The 19321-nt window shown below is 40.9% G+C and overlaps 1 protein-coding gene across 1 annotated transcript; it reads left to right on the top strand.

Moving 5' to 3' along the window:
• Nucleotides 1–4153: 4153 nt before the first annotated feature.
• LOC135553308 (CMP-N-acetylneuraminate-beta-galactosamide-alpha-2,3-sialyltransferase 1-like) lies at nucleotides 4154–18395 on the top strand. Its single transcript, XM_064985472.1, has 6 exons — nucleotides 4154–4261; nucleotides 4682–5026; nucleotides 9607–9789; nucleotides 9907–10126; nucleotides 10676–10834; nucleotides 17875–18395. Exons 2-6 carry the CDS (start codon nucleotides 5001–5003, stop codon nucleotides 18031–18033), a joined length of 747 nt encoding a protein of 248 aa, XP_064841544.1. The 5' UTR covers nucleotides 4154–4261; nucleotides 4682–5000; the 3' UTR covers nucleotides 18034–18395.
• Nucleotides 18396–19321: the final 926 nt, after the last annotated feature.

Genomic DNA, 19321 nt, shown 5'->3' with positions numbered 1-19321 from the left:
ATGGTGGGATCTTTTTGTGTCTGTAAAATGTATGATGTGAGAAATCATACATTTTATGATAACCATCATATCGAAGTATGCAAAACTTGGAGTCACGCGATGACACAGTGTGTTGTGTGGTCCTCCCACTACAACCCGGGAACGCATTCAGTTTATTAAGCTCCAGATTAAATCATTTATGATGATCTTCACAAGGTGGTAAACGTGAGAGGTGATAAGCTTGCTGCTGCTTTCCAATAAATATTGAGTGTCTTATTCTGGTGACATTATGATCAATGCTTGGCTGCTGTTTGACAAGTATAAATAGTATCACTATTATCCATAATAATCTCATAATGTTGGTAGCCTACCCGCACTGTATCGCCAGCTGTTGGCTGGAGCACACGTGCCAAGACCAGAGTGGGCACATTTGGTATTTAACGCAACAATTTTTATGTGCACTATACTTGTGCACTATACTTTGCACACATACTTATTTCCCCATCAAGCCTGTCATGACATTTTTTATCCAACATCATAAAAAGGTTGGATGGAAACCTGGTTTGTGATTGGTATAGAGCAAAGTGTTGGAGGATAAATACCCTCTTCGATTGACAATGTCACAGAACAGCACAGTTTAATTTCTGGTTAAATTAAAGTGTTTCTCAGTGTGTTCCAGAGGCAGCGTTTCGGCCTACACAGTCTTTTGACCAATCAGATCAGCTCTGAAAAAGATCTGATATGAAAAGATACATTATTGGAAAAAAATATCAGAATTGTGCTACCTATGTTAACGAACGCACCCAAAGTATATCAGACTGCACCATGGCAGGGTGCTGGAAAATGATTACATCATTTTTTAGCTCCATGCCATAGTGAAGTCTGAGATAAAAAAATGTCAAATTTGTTTTAAAAAATGTCACATTTTATTTATGAATACAAACTTCCTCCTAAATAGACAGAACAGAAATATAAAATGCAACATGTAAAGTATAGGTCCCATGTTTCATGAGCTGAAATAAAAGATCCAAGAAATGTTCCATACGCACACAAATTTTATTTCTCTCAAATTTTGTGAACAAATTTGTTTACATCTCTGTTAGTGAGCAAGATAATCCATCCAACTGACAGGTGTGGCATATCAAGAAGCTAATTGAACAGCATGATCATTACACAGGTGCACCATGTGCTGGGGACAATAACAGGCCACTCTAAAATGTGCAGTTTTGTCACACAACACAATGCACAGATGTCTCAAGTTGAAGGCACTATTTCACTCAGGACAGGTTATAGCTAAGCCTTAATCAATATTTTGTTTTGTCTCATTTATTGATATAGCCTTTGCGTGATAGGGTCTAGGGGTATCCAGGGGTATCGTCGGATGGGGCCACGGTGTCTCCTGACCCCTCCTGTCTCAGCCTCCAGTATTTATGCTGCAGTAGTTTGTGTCGGGGGGCTAGGGTCAGTCTGTTATATCTGGAGTATTTCTCCTGTCTTATCTGGTGTCCTGTGTGAATTTAAGTATGCTCTCTCTAATTCTTTCGTTCTCTCTCTCGGAGGACCTGAGCCCTAGGACCATGCCTCAGGACTACCTGGCATGATGAATCCTTGCTGTCCCCACTCCACCTGGCCGTGCTGCTGCTCCAGTTTCAACTGTTCTGCCTGTGGCTATGGAACCCTGACCTGTTCACCGGATGTTCTACCTGTTCCAGACCTGCTGTTTTCAACTCTCTGGAGACAGCCAGAGCAGTAGAGATACACTGAATGATCAGCTATGAAAAGCCAACTGACATTTACCCCTGAGGTGCTGACCTGTTGCACCCTCAACAACCATTGTGATTATTACCACCCTGCATACCACTGCTGGCTTGCTTCTGAAGCTAAGCAGGGTTGGTCCTGGTCAGTCCCTGGATGGGAGACCAGATGCTGCTGGAAGTGGTGTTGGAGGGCCAGAAGGAGGTACTCTTTCCTCTGGTCTAATAAATATCCCAATGCCCTAGGGCAGTGTGTAGGGTGCTCTCTTTTAGATGGGATGTTAAACGGGTGTACTGACTCTGAGGTCATTAAAGATCCCATGGCACTTATCATAAGAGTAGGGGTGTTAACCCTGGTGTCCTTGCTAAATTCCCAATCTGGCCCTCAAAATGTCACGGTCACCTAATAATCCCCAGTTTACAATAGGATCATTCATCCCCCTCCTCTCCCCTGTAACTATTCCCCAGGTTGTTGCTGCAAATGAGAATGTGTTCTCAGTCAACTTACCTGGTAAAATAAATAAAATAATTATTTGACCCTGCTGGTCATCTATGAACATTTGAACATCTTGGCCAAATTCTGTTATAATCTCCACTCGGCACAGCCAGAAGAGGACTGGCCACCCCTCAGGGCCTGGTTTCTTCCTAGGTTCTGGCCTTTCTATGGAGTTTTTCCTCACCACCGTATTTCTACACCTGCATTGTTTGGGGTTTTAGGCTGGGTTTCTGAACAGCACCTTGAGATACCAGCTGATGTAAGAAGGGCTTTATAAATAAATTTGATTTGATTTAGAGTTGGACAAAGCAAATGGCTATAATAAGCCAACATAGAGTGTAATTTGCAAATACAACAGTCAATATGTCTAATATAAGACCTACAGTCCGTGCTCCCAAATACTGAAAAGTGCAATTTATTAGGTTACATGATCACCACAGTAGCCCCACACAGCTATACAAATACATTATGCAATTATATGGCCATTAAATAACACACAACAGCATGGCATATTAAGATAGTAAATATGATTTAGGCCTATTCCACTGTCTATTTTGCAGTTCAGGCGGTCATTTGCTGAAAGGCCAAGCCTATACAATGGCATCTACTGGAATAATGTCATTATCGAATGCCATTCTAAAACAAGTTTTAGACTTTTATTTTGGAAATTAAACCGGAATCTGCAAAGCATCTCTAACATCTGAGCTAGAGTTGCTTGATCGACTAGCTAAGTTTTGACTAGCTACATTCGGTTCATGTCCTTTGCAGATGCCACATTCCTGACAAAAGTTTGTGGGTTTAAAAAATATCTGTAACCGAGTGAAGGGAGACGTAAAGTAAGAATTGAACATGTAAATGTTCATTCATAATGGTAACATAGGGTTTTGTTTTGATCCTAACGAGACGTATGTTCAACCTTTTGGCAGATATCTGGCTCCATATATCTGGTCCAAAGGAGTATGACATTGTTGCCGCCCATAGCATTGAAGGGAAGCCAGCAAGCGTCAGGCCTCCCTTGACAACAGAAAAAAGTTTAAAAAACATGTACCAATCAGCGTTGCGCTAAACTGAGCGAGCTCAACTGTGAATGGACCTGGCACACCAAAAGAGAATTGTCAAGGGAAGCCAGCTTGAATTTGAGTCACTCCTATCAAATCCCATTGACAGCATATGTCATTGACAGATAGGGATTTGGACTTCTGGTTTTACTTAATTCTCCATACTGGCCAATGATTTTTATGATTTATTCATACATTGTTGTAGAAGGCTAATGTTAACTAGCTCACGTTGCCCATGAATGTAAGTTAGGCTTCCAAGCAAGCATTTTAACCAGTTAGGCTAGGACAACCAAAAATAAAAGCTTGTACTGTATGAAAGAGTGACAGACCATTTCGACAACATGAAAGAGAGGAGGATGGCATTGGCGTTTCTCTACAAGTAGGGTGACGCCTCGATCACACCGACAGCATTGTTGTATTTTGGTACACCAAAAGTACATTCATTTCCAATCGTACGCAGCGTTTGCCTTGCAGCATTGCGTTGCAGAGGCAGTTGCAGTGCATTCTGGGTGGTGCATGCATTGGATTTATCCAACGTATGCTTCAAACTGTATGTGTAGACGGCTTGACATAAATGGTAGCAGAAGGTGAATGTTGAACTTTTGTTGCACACATATCCAGATGATGCTGCTTACCATTTTGTGTAATTATGCCGTCGATGTGATCAAGGCGTGACACGTGATACAGTCTACTTGACCAGACTGGTGCAACGGGTGGGTTGAGTTTCACTTGGTTTAGGACTAAGTGGAATGGTCCCAAACAACTAAACTGTACTCACCTGCCAAACAACTAAACTGTAATCACCCGGCATGCTATAAATCCTGAATTAAGTGCAGCCTACACCTCCAGCCCACGGAGAAAATCACTGCACCCTGCGCACACCCATCATTTGAATTTGTAGGAAGCAGCATGAGAGAAGATAGCTCTCAAAGTGAATTTGATTTTGTGGAAGATAAACAAGGAGCAAGTTTAAGGTAAGAATAATCAAAAAGCCTACTGATTTATTGCAGACAAATGATGATGACTTTTCCCCCACATTTGCCACTCCTTGGATTTGGCAAAAGATATCAGAACTCAGAACTTTTCCTAGATTAAAATGTTATCTTTGAATAATTGTATTAAGCCTATAGGCATAGGGCTATATATTTCAACGGCAGACCAGTGGGTATTCGATGGTCATGAAATCACCTTTGTTGACTAAACCAGAACAAAGCCTTCATTAGGCTATTATGCAGCATTGTGTAATTACAATGCAAGGCGTCAGGAAAAATGTACTTGTACTAAAGGTTGTACTGATTATAATGAGCTAATGCTATAATGCCTATAGATTTACAGCTGTTTTATTAAGACCTATTCTACACGCTATTATTAGTTTATTATTGATCACTTCACAGGTGTTGAGGATTCTGTGACACCCAACAGATACCCCTGCTACCCCCAAAATTATTATCTTCAGGCATAGAAAAGGCTGTCTTATCACCGTTCTACTCTGCCTCACTATCTTTGTGTTACATACTGGACACACTGGGCAGCTATTCTCCAAGTCACTTGTTGATTTGGCAAAAATTGCCCTTCGGCTGCTGGGCGTGAAAATCTTTCCAAGTCATTGTGCATGTAGCAAAAGTATGACTCAGCCGGATGATGACCTCTGGTTTCAGAAGCGCTTCATCAGGTCTATCAAACCATTTCTGACCAGAGAGAACAAGACACTTAATGAAGATACTAGAGCTTGGTGGCAGGTAATTATTATATATGTTTTGTTAGATCAACTGTTCTTTAAAATGATACCTTACCAAAATGGCAGAATAAGCAGAATTGGACAAATAAAAGCATTGTCACCGCACGTCCATAGAAGGGTACCTTGGGGGTAAACAACCCCGTAACCTTTTCCCCTGTGAGTTTCAAATGTCTCTAATGGTCAACACAGCGTGAGTTGTTTTATGCATGTGATGTCAGAATGCACTCACTGTTCCAAAATGTGACTGTTACGTGACAGGACTGTTAACACGCACTGCCTGCTAATTATCTATAGGCTGTTTCAGGTAAAATACTTGTACTAAAGGTTGTACCGATTATAATGAGCTAATGCTATAATGCTATGGCTCCATGCATTCTGTCAGATCAAAGATGTTATAATGAGGTGAAGGAATGATTCACTCATCTTTTGAGTAAACTTCCAGAAGCGAATGAAGGGAAGTGATTGATAGTAGATGACACACCCCCTTCAACATGCATACTGCAAACAGAACAAACTCATCTAGTCTCCTCTTATTATCTTTGGTTGATGTGAAAAAACAAACATGGCGGCACGCAGAAACGACCCATCGTCGGATTACGTTCCATTTCTAGAAAGTGTTTTACTCAATTATTTCGATCAATGGTGAGCTCGCCCTTGATGTGACAAATTCTAAATAGTAATTGCTATTAGCTAATTCATATTGTGGTTTCTGTGTTACAGCAATCTTCCCACAGCGAGTGCTAGAACTAATGTGGCATACAATTTCCGGTTTGGAAGATTGTGCGGGAACTTGCTTTCATTCAGCCACAACAGCATTAGTGAGGTCAGGAACCGGTGTTAGGCAATTAGGCCTGGCTCGCAATCAGCGTTCCAATTCATCCCAAAGGTGTTTGATGGGGTTGAGGTCAGGGCTATGTGCAGGCAGTCAAGTTCTTCCACACAGATCTTGACAAACCATTTCTGTACGGACCTCACTTTGTGCATGTGGGCATTGTCATGCTGAAACAGGAAAGGGCCTTACCCAAACTGTTGCCACAAATTTGGAAGCACAGAATTGTCTAGAATGTCATTGTATGCTGTAGTGTTAAGATTTCCCTTCACTGGAAGTAAGAGGTCTGAACCATGAAAAACAGCCCCAGACCATTATTCCTCCGCTACCAAACTTTACAGTTGGCACTATGAAGTCGCGCAGGTAGCATTCTGGCATCCGCCAAACCCAGATTCGTCAGTCGGACTGCCAGATGGTGATCCATGATTCCTCACTCCAGAGAACGCATTTCCACTACTCCAGAGTCCAATGACGGCGAGCTTTGCACTAATCCAGCCAACGCTTGGCATTGTGCATAGGGATCTTAGGCTCGTGTTCAGCTGCTCGGCTAAGGAAACGCAATTCATGAAGCTCCCGACGAACAGTTCTTGCACTGACGTTTCTTCCAAAGAAAGTTTGTAGTGAGTGTTGCAACCAAGGACAGAAGAAGTCCCCTTCTGTGAGCTTGGCCTACCACTTTGCGGCTGAGCTGTTGTTGCTCCTAGACATTTCCACTTCAAAATAACAGCACTTACAGTTAACCGAGGTAGTTCTAGCAGGGCAGAAATTTGACGAACTGATTTGACGAATTTGACGAACTGACCCTACGACAGGGCCACGTTGAAAGTCACTGAAATCTTCAGTAAGGCCATTCTACTGCCACTGTTTGTCTATGGATATTGCATGGCTGTGTACTTGACTTTATACACCTGTCAGCAACGGGTGTGGCAAAATAGCCAAATCTACTAATTTGAAGGGGTGTCCACACATACAGTGCATTCGGGGAAAAATATTCAGACCCCTTGACTTTTTACACATTTTGTTACGTTGCAGCCTTAATCTAAAATGGATTAAATAAAACATTTTCCTCATCAATCTACACACAATACCTCATAATGACAAAGCGAAAACAGGTGCATCCTGTTTCCATTAATCATCCTTGAGATGTTTCTATAACTTGATTGGAGTCCACCTGTGGAAAATGCAATTGATTGGACATGATTTGGAAAGGCACACACCTGTCTATATAAGGTACCACAGTTTACAGTGCATGTCAGAAGCAAAACCAAGCCATGAGGTCGAAGGAATTGTTCATAGAGCTCAGAGACAGGATTGTGTTAATGCACAGATCTGGGGAAGGGAACCACAACATTTCTTCAGCATTGAAGGTCCCCAAGAACACAGTGGCCTCCATCATTCTTAAATGGAAGAAGTTCAGGACCACCAAGACTCTTCCCAGAGCTGGCCACCTGGCAAAATTGAGCAATCGGGGCAAAAGGGCCTTGGTCAGGGAGGTGACCAAAAACCAAATGGTCACTAAGACAGAGCTCTAGAGCGCCTCTGTGGAGATGGGAGAACCTTCCAGAAGGACAACCATCTCTGTAGCACACAACCAATCAAGCCTTTATGGTAGAGTAGCCAGATGGAAGCCACTCATCAGTAAAAGGCACATGACAGCCTGCTTTGATTTTGCCAAATAGCACCTAAAGGACTCTCAAACCATGAGAAACAAGATTCTCTGGTCTGATGAAACCAAGATTAAACTCTGTTGCCTGAATGCCAGTCGTCACATCTGGAGGAAACCTGGCACCATCCCTACGGTGAAGCATGGTGTTGGCAGCATCATGCTGTGGGTATGGTTTTCAGCGGCACGGACTGGGAGACTAGTCAAGATCGAGGGAAAGATGAACAGAGCAAAGTACAGGAGAGATCCTTGATGAAAACCTGCTCCAGAGCATTAAGGACCTCAGACTGGGGTGAAGGTTCACCTTCCAACAGGACAACGGCCATAAGCACACAGCCAAGACAACGCAGGAGTGGCTTTGCACACTCTTGGAATTCTCTCAACCAGCTTCATGAGGTAGTCACATGGAATAATTTAAATTAACAGGTGTGCCTTGTTAAAAGTTAATTTGTGGAATTTCTTTCCTTCTTAATGGGTTTGAGCCAATCAGTTGTGTTGTGACAAGGTAGGGGTATACCGAAGATAGCCCTATTTGGTAAAAGACCAAGTCCATATTATGGCAAGACATGACATACTTTAAGACATGAAGGTCAGTCAATCTGGAAAAATTCAAGAACTTTGAAGTTTCTTCAAGTGCAGTTGCAAAACCCATCAAGAACTATGATTAAACTGGCTCTCATGAGGACCGTCACAGGAATGGAAGACCCAGAGTTACCTCTGCTGCAGAGGATAAGTTCATTAGAAAAGCACGGTCACGGATAACTGTTTGCTATTGTCATCAACAATAACTTCAGTGTAAAGAGCAGGTGGCTGGATTCAATACTTATGTATTTTATTGACATATTACGTTAATTTGGACAGAGACAATGTTGAACAAAAACAGTCTCATTATCCTGATCCGTTGCGCCAGATTTAGCCAACAGCTCATTTCCATTTGCAGTCCCTGGGCAGTTGAAAACGTAAACATGAAACCATGAAATACAATCAGATATCACTTCAGTGTGAGGGTTTTCTCTGATGCTATGGTGTGTGATTTGCATTGTGCAGTTTCTGGTGTCTGTTGTGTTTTATGTAGGCTATTGGCTGGTGGAATCAAATAAAGTACTATCTTACTTTATCACCAGAAATTGCAGGATGACCGTAGCACAGCCACCTTCAGAGAGGTCCCTGATCCCTGATGACGACCTCTACATGGTGGACCTGTGCTGTGGTTTTGCAAGGAGGAATGGGAAAAAATTTCAGTCTCTCGATGTACAAAACTGATAGAGACATACCCCAAGCGACTTACAGCTGTAATCGCAGCAAAAGGTGGCGCTACAAAGTATTAACTTAAGGGGGCTGAATAATTTTGCACGCCCAATTTTTCAGTTTTTGATTTGTTAAAAAAGTTTGAAACATCCAATAAATGTCGTTCCACTTCATGATTGTGTCCCACTTGTTGTTGATTCTTCACAAAAAAATACAGTTTTATATCTTTATGTTTGAAGTCTGAAATGTGGCAAAAGGTCGCAAAGTTCAAGGGGGCCGAATACTTTCGCAAGGCACTGTATAGGCCAACAAAGGGTGGGGTGTTGATAGACCTTCCACAAAGCCTGTTTCAGCATGGGCAGTGCCATTGAGGACTCAGCAGGAGGGGTTAGCTATCCCTCCTACCTCCAAATGTGTACTTGTTCACTTCCCTTTAATGATTTGAAAGGTAATGACTAGATAGGAAATATGGTGGAAATTCCCACTAGCCCATGCCTCCACCAATCCAATGCTTTTGGATTTGTGAGAAGTAGTGAACAACTGCACACTCCAGGAAAAAGGAGCAAACATTCTTTAGCTGGGGGTGGCAATAAACCACCAACCTTACCTTTATGCCCGTTCAGACCACACACTCCAGGTAGCAGTAAGCACCATTTCAGTTTGTTTACTGACTGCCAATAAACCATTAGAAGTAGAATAAGAAGAAATCACCTACTTTAAAATAGAGATAGCCCTCAAAGGCGCTACCAATGCTGTCACTATGTGTTTTGAATTAAAGTGCTTTGAAATATTGTTGTCATGATATGGGTCACTGCTTATTTTTTTTTACTGCGTTATCCAGAATGAACATGGCTCCTACCTTTAGCTATGAGGAGGATGTAGGAAGCCGGACCACACATCAAGTCATGTACCCAGAGAGTGCTATAGATCTGGACAACACCACCAGGTTCCTGCTGATTCCTTTCAAGACTCTGGACCTTCAGTGGCTACCTGGCGCCATCACCAATGGATCTAACATCACTTAGTGAGGAACCACTTATTATAGATTCAATTTTGATTAGTCTAGCAGGTTGTTACACCATGCATTTTAATAAGATTACGTAGCACCTCTAGATGAAATCAGTCTTATTTTATTCAACAGCTCATATTTACCTCTTAGACCAAAGATAAAGGCCAACAAAGACTTGGCGAGTACCTTGTTGATCATGATGTATTTACTATTATTATCATCTAGTGGCCTTGCGGTTAGTGTCCGCCCTGAGATTGGAAGGTTGGAAGTTCAATCCTCGGCAGAGTCATACCGAAGACACAAAAAATGGGACCCAGTGCGTCTCTGCTTGGCACTCAGCTTTAAGGAGATAGATTGAGGATAAGGCCCTGCAATAGACTAGCATCATGTCAAGGGGTGATACTTGTACATCAAGCTGCCTCACCTTACAGAAACAGGATATAGGCTCCTGCTCCTATAGCCATTCCAGTGTCAGCCTACTTTACTACAAAACATCTACAGAGTCAATGATATCTAATGAATTATATTTTTATATTTTGGACACTATGATACACTTGAAATGCTTGTAATTGAGGATCTGTGTTAGGTAGGGGCAGAGCCATCTACTACGATAAATAACTCTACATATATACATACATTTAAATAAATTAAATATGGTTCTTGGTATGGGTGGTTTCCTAACAAAAGAGGCAGTGAGGTCAGAAATTATATTTGGATTGGTATTTGCCTAAAGGAAAATGTGTCATTAAGAGTCATGACCTGGCTCATAGTTTGAGACTCCATCAGAATGTACGAACAGAGCATCATGCCATCTACTCTCCGACAATATCAAATCTAACAGTGTAAGTTCACAAATTTGATGTATCACAAGTCATCATTCCTCTTTTCCTAATTGAATCACATTGATATATACATGTTATGTATATTATATTCCACACAGGTCTTGGTTCTTAATCCTGCATTTATGAAATATGTTCATCAAGTCTGGCTTGACTATCAAGGCAAATATCCCTCTACTGGATTCATGGCTTTAATATTAGCCATACACATTTGTGACGAGGTAAGATTTCTTATACATATCCAAATACATGCACTGCTAGGAATGTGGATATGGGTGTACTTTCTCAGCAAGACACACTGGATAATAAAGAAATGACACACAATACACACTGTAACTACACACAATGGGAGTATAGAGGAACAACACTGACATCTAATGGCTTTAAGTAGGGCTGGGTGATATGGCCTAACCATTTCAAATGTATGGGTGATACACACACACACACACACACACACACACACACACACAGTACCAGTCAAAAGTTTGGACACACCTTCTCATTCAAGTTTTTTTTGTTATTTTGACTATTTTATACATTGTAGAATAATAGTGAAGACATCACAAATATGAAATAGCACATATGGAATCATGTACTAAAAGTGCAAAACAAATAAAAATATATTTTATATTTCAGATTCTTCAAAGTAGCCCCCCTTTGCATGGATAACAGCTTTACACACACTTGGCAGTCTGTCAGCCAGCTTCATGAGTTAGTCACCCAAAACGCATTTAATTATCAGGTTAGCCTTGTTAAAAGTTCATTTGTGGAAGTTCTTTCCCTCTTAATGCATTTGAACCAATCAGTTGTGTTGTGACAAGGTAGGATTGATATTCAGAAGACGGTCTTTTACAAAATAGGGCTAAGTCCATATTATGTCAAGAACAGCTCAAATAACAAAGAGAAATGACAGTCCATCATTACTTTAAGATATGAAGGTAAGTCAATCTGGAAAATGTCAAGAACTTTGAAAGTTTCTTCAAGTGCAGTCGCAAACACCATCAAGAGCTATGATTAAACTGGCTCTCATAAAGACCGCCACAGGAAAGGAAGACCCAGAGTTACCTCTGCTGCAGAGGATAAGTTTATTAGAGTTGCCAGCCTCAGATTGCATTCCAAATAAATGCTTCACAGAGTTCAAGTAACAGACACATCTCAACATCAACTGTTCAGAGGAGATTGACATGAATCAGGCCTTCATGATCGAATTGCTGCAAAGAAACCACTTCAAAAGTACACTAATAAGAAGAAGAGACTTGCAATGGGCCAAGAAACATGAGCAATGGACATTAGACCGGTGGAAATCTGTCCTTTGGAATGATGAGTCCAAATTTGAGATTTTTGGTTCCAACCCCAATGTCTTTATGAGACGCAGAGTAGGTGAACGGATTATCTCCGCATGTGTGGTTCCCACCATGAAGCATGGAGGAGGTGTGATGGTGTGGGGGTGCTTTGCTGGTGACATTGTCAGTGATTTTTTTTAGAATTCAAGGCACACATAACCAGCATGGCTACCACAGCATTCTGCAGCGATACGCCATCACATCTGGTTTGGGCTTGGTGGGACTATCATTTGTTTTTCAACAGGACAATGACCCAACACACCTCCAGGCTGTGTAAGGGCTATTTAACCAAGGAAGAGAGTGATGGAGTGCTGCATCATATGACCTTGCCTCCACAATCACCCGACCTCTACCCAATTGAGATGGTTTGGGGTGAGTTGGACTGCAGAGTGAAGGAAAAGCAGTCAATAAGTGCTCAGCATATGTGGGAACTCCTTCAAGACTGTTGGAAAAGCATTCAAGGTGACTAACTCATTAAGGTGGTTAAGAGAATGCCAAGAATGTGCAATTTTTTTGTTCTTCTCTAAATAAGCTATTTTGTACAATTAAAGCTAAAATACACTGCATTTTAAACAAACAGCAATAAGGCTAAATATAGGCTAAATATAAGCCTTCCATAACATGAGACCCACTAATCATTGAATTATTTAATGAAAATAGTTTAACCTGTTTTTTTTTTCTTGCTTTCAAGACTGTCTATCAAAATGACCTTTTTGTTTCAAATTTAACCAGACCCATGCATACTGCACATTCACTAATAAAATGAACACAGGTCTCATAAACAATCTCCTAACCACAAGCCCACGTGCTAGTTTTAGCCAGCTACATATTTAAAGTGGAACTGGCAGTGTTAACTACTTTGCAGATATGAAACAAACAGTCAAATATACAATTCCCAGATTATACTAGAAAAACAACTTTGTAAGAGGTTTAAAAATAGGTCATACTTAACTAAAAATCCCATGATGCAGAGTAAGGCATTGTTGGTAGTTCAATGCATGACTAATATAATTCACCAATAAATTTACTAGTCCAACAAATATATCTGGATGTAAATTACAGCTGGCCAGGTACATTATTTGCTACTTCCATTCGGGATGCACTGTTTCAGTTTCAATGACTCAATATTTTGGACAAAAACGGACGAATGTCGCTAAGGCTTGGAATGTCAATAGAATCAAACTAGATAGGGCAATGAGCACAAGTCAGTCATAACGTGTCAGATACTGTATGCTAGTTTATCTATTTATTTAACTAGCTAAAAAACGCTTAGTATAACGTTAGCTAGCTGCTGGGAAGATGTTGTCATTGGAAGAGTTGGTGAAAGGCCGACTTTTTCGCTTTTTCACTTCGCTTGCTATACTGAACTTGAACGACTGTTACAGTTAATTAAATGTATTTGGCATTGATCGAATTGGCAGGCACATTTCCATTCAGTTGTCAGAACGTGGGTTGGGACACACATGCAGTGGGCGCGCAGGCGCCTATTCTCCATTGTTTATCAACGCAATTTTGACAGCCAACTACAAGCTGAAAAGGTTTCAGTTTGTCTACCGTTTCCACGTTAGATTTGAGCTCATCTCGCTCTGGCTAACAGTTGTTGATCTTGATGATGTGCATAGGCAACTGAGAGAGAGCCTACCTTTTCATGGTTGCTTGATCAATAGGACTGTACATTTCCCAAATGTAAGACGACTCCCGTGGTATTTACATATTTGCACAAATCCATTCAGGTGTATTTTGTGGCTTTTGGTGAATGCTTTCTATTGCGCTAAAGTCCTGCTGTTGCTTCTGCAAGTAAACACATTCCAGTTCAAAGTAAATAATGGCAAACCCATGTGGCACATGGCTTATTTGCATATAGGCCTACTGTAGCTTTGATTGGCTATAGCGTATTAGTCTGTGTAAGATTCCAGTGTTGGACAAGATATGTTTTTATTAAAGGTTTTATTTGCTGAAGTGTGTATTAATTGTCCAAACACATGGCCGCTTTCCCACTCTAATTGCTAAAGAATTTTCACAAATGCCTTACTCTACCTCATTCCCAAACATTCTATGAATGTATGAAATGTAAAAATGGGCATATCAAAGTGGTCGCTTGTCAGAAACTGTCAAACAAAAAGGCATCATGTTCCTCCTGGGGGTGTATATTAGCAGATTTAAATAATATTTAATGTTGCTCAAACGCTGTCAGTTCCACTTTAATGTCTAGCCAACGTGGATCTATTTGCTAGCTAACAAGGTATACTGAACAAAAATATAAATGCAAAATGTTGGTTTGATGAGCTGAAAGAAAAGATCCCAGAAATTGTTAAAAAAGCGTATTTCTCTCAAATTGTGTACACAAATGTGTTTACATCCCTGTTAGTGACCATTTCTCATTTGCCAAGATAATTCATCCACCTGACAGGTGTGGCATATCAAGAAGCTGATTAAACAGCATGATCATTACACAGATTCACCTTGTGCTGGGGACAATAAAAGGCCACCAAAATGTGCAGTTATTGCACACAACACAATGCCAGAGATGTCTCAAGTTTTGAGGGAGCATGCAATTGGCATGCTGACTGCAGGAATGTCCACCAGGGCTGTTGCCAGAGAATTCGAAGTTAATTTCTCTACCATAAGCCGCCTCCAACATTGTTTTAGAAAATGTGATGTTTAAGTCCAACCGGGCTCACAACCACAGACCACGTGTAACCACACCAGCCCATGACCTCCACATCAGGCTTACTCACCTGCAGGATTGTCTAAGACCAGCCACCCGAACAGCCGATAAACTGTGGATCTGCACAACTGAAGAATTTCTACACAAAATGTCAGAAACCGTCTCAGGGAAGCTCATCTGTGTGCTCGTCGTCCTCACCGGGGTCTTGACCTGACTACAGTTCTGTGCCGTTTACAACTTCAGTGTGTAAATAGTCACCTTCGATGGCCACTGGCATGCTGAAGAAGTGTGCTCTTCATGGAGGAATCCCGGTTTCAACTCTACCAGGCAGATGGCAGACAGTGTGTATGGCATCATGTGAGGGCGAGCGGTTTGAGATATCAATGTTGTGAACAGAGTGCCTCATAGTAGTGGTTTGGTAATGGTATAAGCTACGGACAATGAACACAATTGCATTGTGAATGCACAGAGATGCTGTGACGAGATCCTGAGGCCCATTGTTGTGCCATTCATCCGTCACCATCACCTCATGTTTCAGCATGATAATGCACGCCCCAATGTCGCAAGGATCTGTACATAGTTACTGGAAGCTGAAAATGTCCCAGTTCTTCCATGGCCTGCATACTCATCAAAAATGTCACCCGATGAGCATTTTTGGATGCTCTGGATCGACATATAGGACAGCGTGTTCCAGTTCCCATCAATATCCAGCAACTTTGCACAGCCATTTTTTTAATTGAATGTTTTTGTATTTCACCTTTATTTAACCAGGTAGGCCAGTTGAAAACAAGTTCTCAGTTACAACTGCGACCTGGCAAAGATAAGGCAAAGCAGTGTGACAAAAAACAACAGAGTTACACATGGGAAAAACAAAAGTACAGTCAATAACAGAATGGAAAAAAGTCTATATACAGTGTGTGCAAATGGAGTAAGGAGGTAAGGCAATAAATAGGCCATAGTAGCAAAGTCATTACAGTTTAGTAAATTAACACTGGAGTGATAGATGTGCAGATGATGATGTGCAAGTAGAAATACTGGTGTGCAAAGAGTAAATAAAAACAATAGGGGGATGAGGTAGGAAGTTGGTCGGGCTATAAACAGATGGGCTGTGTACAGCTGCAGCGATCGGTGAGCTGCTCAAACAGCTGATGCTTAAGGTTTGAGAGGGAGATATAAGTCTCCAACTTCAGCGGTTTTTGCAATTCGTTCCAGTCATTGGCAGCTGAGAACTGGAAGGAAAGTTGGCCAAAGGAGGTGTTGGCTTTGGGGATGACCAGTGAGATATACCTGCTGGAGCGTGTGCTACGGGTGGGTGTTGTTATGGTGAGATAAGGTGGGGCTTTACGTAGCAAAGACTTAGATGACCTGGAGCCAGTGGGTCTGGCGGCGAATATGTAGCGAGGGCCAGCTGACGAGAGCATACAGGTCGCAGTGGTGGTTGGTATATGGGGCTTAGGTGACAAAACGGATGGAACTGCGATAGACTGCATCCAGTTTGCTGAGTAGAGTATTGGAGGCTATTTTGTAAATGACATCCCTGAAGTCAAGGATCGGTAGGATAGTCAGTTTTACAAGGGTATGTTTGGCAGCATGAGTGAACGAGGCTTTGTTTGCGATATAGGAAGCCCATTCTAGATTTAATTTTGGATTGGAGATTCTTAATATGAGTCTGGAAGGGGAGTTTCCAGTCTAACCAGACACCTAGGTATTTGTAGTTGTCCACATATTCTGAGTCAGAACCGTCCAGAGTAGTGATGCTGGTTCGGCGGGCGGGTGCGGGCATCGATCGGTTGAAGCATGCATTTAGTTTTACTAGCATTTAAGAGCAGTTGGAGCCCACAGAAAGAGTGTTGAATGGCATTGAAGCTCGTTTGGAGGTTTGTTAACACAGTGTCCAAAGATGGGCCAGAAGTATACAGAATGGTGTCGTCTGCGTAGAGACGGATCAAGGAATCACCCGCAGCAAGAGCGAAATCATTGATATATATACAGAGAAAAGGGCCGGCCTGAGAATTGAACCATGTGGTACCCCCACAGAGACTGCCAGAGGTCCAGACCAGAGAAGAGTGTGATAACTGTGCTTAAAGCATCAGACAAGCTCAGTAGCCTACATATAGTTGATTTTATTAAAACACATAGGGTGTGTTTATATGGGGAAAAGTACAAGTTAAAACATTTTGACCAATTGATTGGTCGAAAGAACAGACAACTGTAGGTGGACAAAGATTTTTTTTTCTTCCGGGGACAGCCCTGGACTGACAACATTCCACAGGCCACAATCAACAGCATGCTCAACTCAATGTGAAGGAGATGTGTCGAGCATAAGGCAAATGGTGGTCACACCGGATACTGACTGGTTTTCTGATCCACGTACATACCTTTTTTTCTGTATTCCCAGTCATGTGAAACCCATAGATTAGAGCCTAATTTATTTATTTCAATGACTGATTTCCTTATATGAACTGTAACTCAGTAAAATCTTTGAAATTGTTGCATTTATATTTTTGTTTAGTGTAGAACAGTTGAATTGTTATGAACACACACTTCTTTCCATCTCCAACTGTTTGAACAGCCTGCTAGTCTGTCCACTTTGTTCAGATGTTGAAATCACGTGGCCACCTTATTTCTCAGAATGAGAACGAGTGGCCAATTACTTAGTTTTAATACTCATTGCACATTTATAAAACACAAGACTAGACAGCAAGTATAACAGTCTGGCTAAAATGCATGACAGAATGAATGTTCATTGACAGGCTACTTTCATTTTAGTATTGTCTGCTCTTTGCGCAATTTGAGGAGTTGATACATAAAAAGAGCATCATTAGAAAGGTTAAGTTCTCCTCTATTACAGTCAAATAATGTCTCAATGTGTTTCGGTGCCCATATGACCCATTTTGTTGGACCAAACTAAAAAAGGAAATTGCCTGTTAAAACCTACTTGTCAGAGAGGAAGAAGTGACATTTGATCTTTGTTGTGAATGGTGGGAGGGCAAGGAGCTGTGTGTGTTTGTGTAAATGTTAAAGTGCACAGTCTCAGCAGAAGGAGGAGACCAAAAATACATGAGAACAAGCGAACATAAATTAAAAATACCACTTGATTCTTGTGATACATGCATTAGGTGCTAAAACAAACTAATGAATTGCTCAACCCTACCTATAGGTTGCATAAACAAAATATCACATTGCCATAAATACAACCCTTCGTAAACCTTATTATTAAACTAACTCTAAACATTTAATTCCAATGCAGGTGAATGTGTATGGATTTGGTAAAGACAAAGATGGCCACTGGCACCACTACTGGGAAGCACTAACCAACAAATGGCTCAAAACTGGAATACATGATGGAAACTATGAGTACAACGTTGTCATGAAGCTCTCGGAAAAATTCAAACTACAGATATATTAAGTGATTTTGATGATTCATCAAGATTATTTAATTCACAGCTGTATGCTGCAATAATCTTTTGAACAAAGTCGTCATCAAATAGGTGTTAGCTTATTGTCTACATTGCACAGCATTTACATCTTATTTTAACAGTTTAACCTTATCCTTTTATCTACACTACCAATTTTGGTTTTGCATGAACTTGAACCGATTGTTTCCGTTTTAACTTAAATTAATCAGCAGTTATTAGCCATTAAATCAATTGGCTCCCTTGTAGTAAAATATTTAGAGTTGTACATGAGTGAGGGTGGTTGTTTTTGATGCCATGGACAACTAGTTTTATACTTTCTGAAACTCATTTGGTTACTTACTTACCTGAATGAAAGGACTGTTACTGTAAATGTTACTATTACTTACTTGGGAGGATTTTGTTTATACTTTTCAATTGACTGATTAAAATAATATACACCACCTGCAACAGTTAGGCTTTCATGCCCTTTGGTCTGTGTGGATTTATCACATCGATGTATGACCATAAGTACAACACTGACATCTAGAGGCTAAACACTGGTATAACGTGTTACATTGTTTGACGTGACACCTCATTGCTATGAAAGATGACTTTATTCAAAATGATCACTTACATATTCATTTATACATTTAAATGTTGTATCATCCTCATAAAACACAACTGAGTGAATGAGAAGTGGCAAGGAGCTTATGGCCAGGTTGTCAGTTAATCATAACAAATAATGTCATACAGCAACAACAGGACAAGTCACATACCAAGAAATACAAACTTCATACATTGTTGAACACAATATACTCTACAGACGTTAACATCTCGGGTTGGATCCCTGCTAGTTTTAAAGTTACAGACAATTGTATACAGAGAAATTGGCATAGTAGGCAATGCAACCTATCACAGCTCTCCTTTACTTGTATCATTGCACATCCACCAACAGATGGCGGCCATGGTTTTTAAATGTTATTTTAATCACTCACTCTGTAGGTAATGCTTACAAATTGGATCACAACTGTAAAAAAAATCATTTAAAAAAGGTAGCTTTGATAAAAATCAAAGGAACTTTGATATGCCTGCAGAGCAGGGCTCTCCAACCCTGTTCATGTAGCACTATCCACCTGTAGGTTTCACTCCAACCCCAGTTGTGACTAACCCGATTTCTGTTTATTAACCACCTAATTATTAGAATCAGGTGCACTAGATTAGGGTTGGAGTAAAAACCTACAGGACAGTAGCTCTCCAGGAACCGGGTTAGAGAGCCATGTTGTAGAGTATATTAGAAAA

Source organism: Oncorhynchus masou, chromosome 13 (genome assembly GCF_036934945.1).
Source record: "Oncorhynchus masou masou isolate Uvic2021 chromosome 13, UVic_Omas_1.1, whole genome shotgun sequence".
NCBI lineage: Eukaryota > Metazoa > Chordata > Actinopteri > Salmoniformes > Salmonidae > Oncorhynchus > Oncorhynchus masou.
This window is presented reverse-complemented; position numbering and strand designations above follow the sequence as displayed.

What these genes read in the sequence shown, in the direction of transcription:
- LOC135553308 (XM_064985472.1), top strand. Translation starts at nt 5,001, where the DNA reads ATGAAGATACTAGAGCTTGGTGGCAG. An exon ending in AATGGATCTAACATCACTTA is followed by an intron (nt 9,790 to 9,906) that starts GTGAGGAACCAC and finishes TTTATTCAACAG; the next exon opens with CTCATATTTACCTCTTAGAC. An exon ending in CACTCAGCTTTAAGGAGATA is followed by an intron (nt 10,127 to 10,675) that starts GATTGAGGATAA and finishes TAATTGAATCAC; the next exon opens with ATTGATATATACATGTTATG.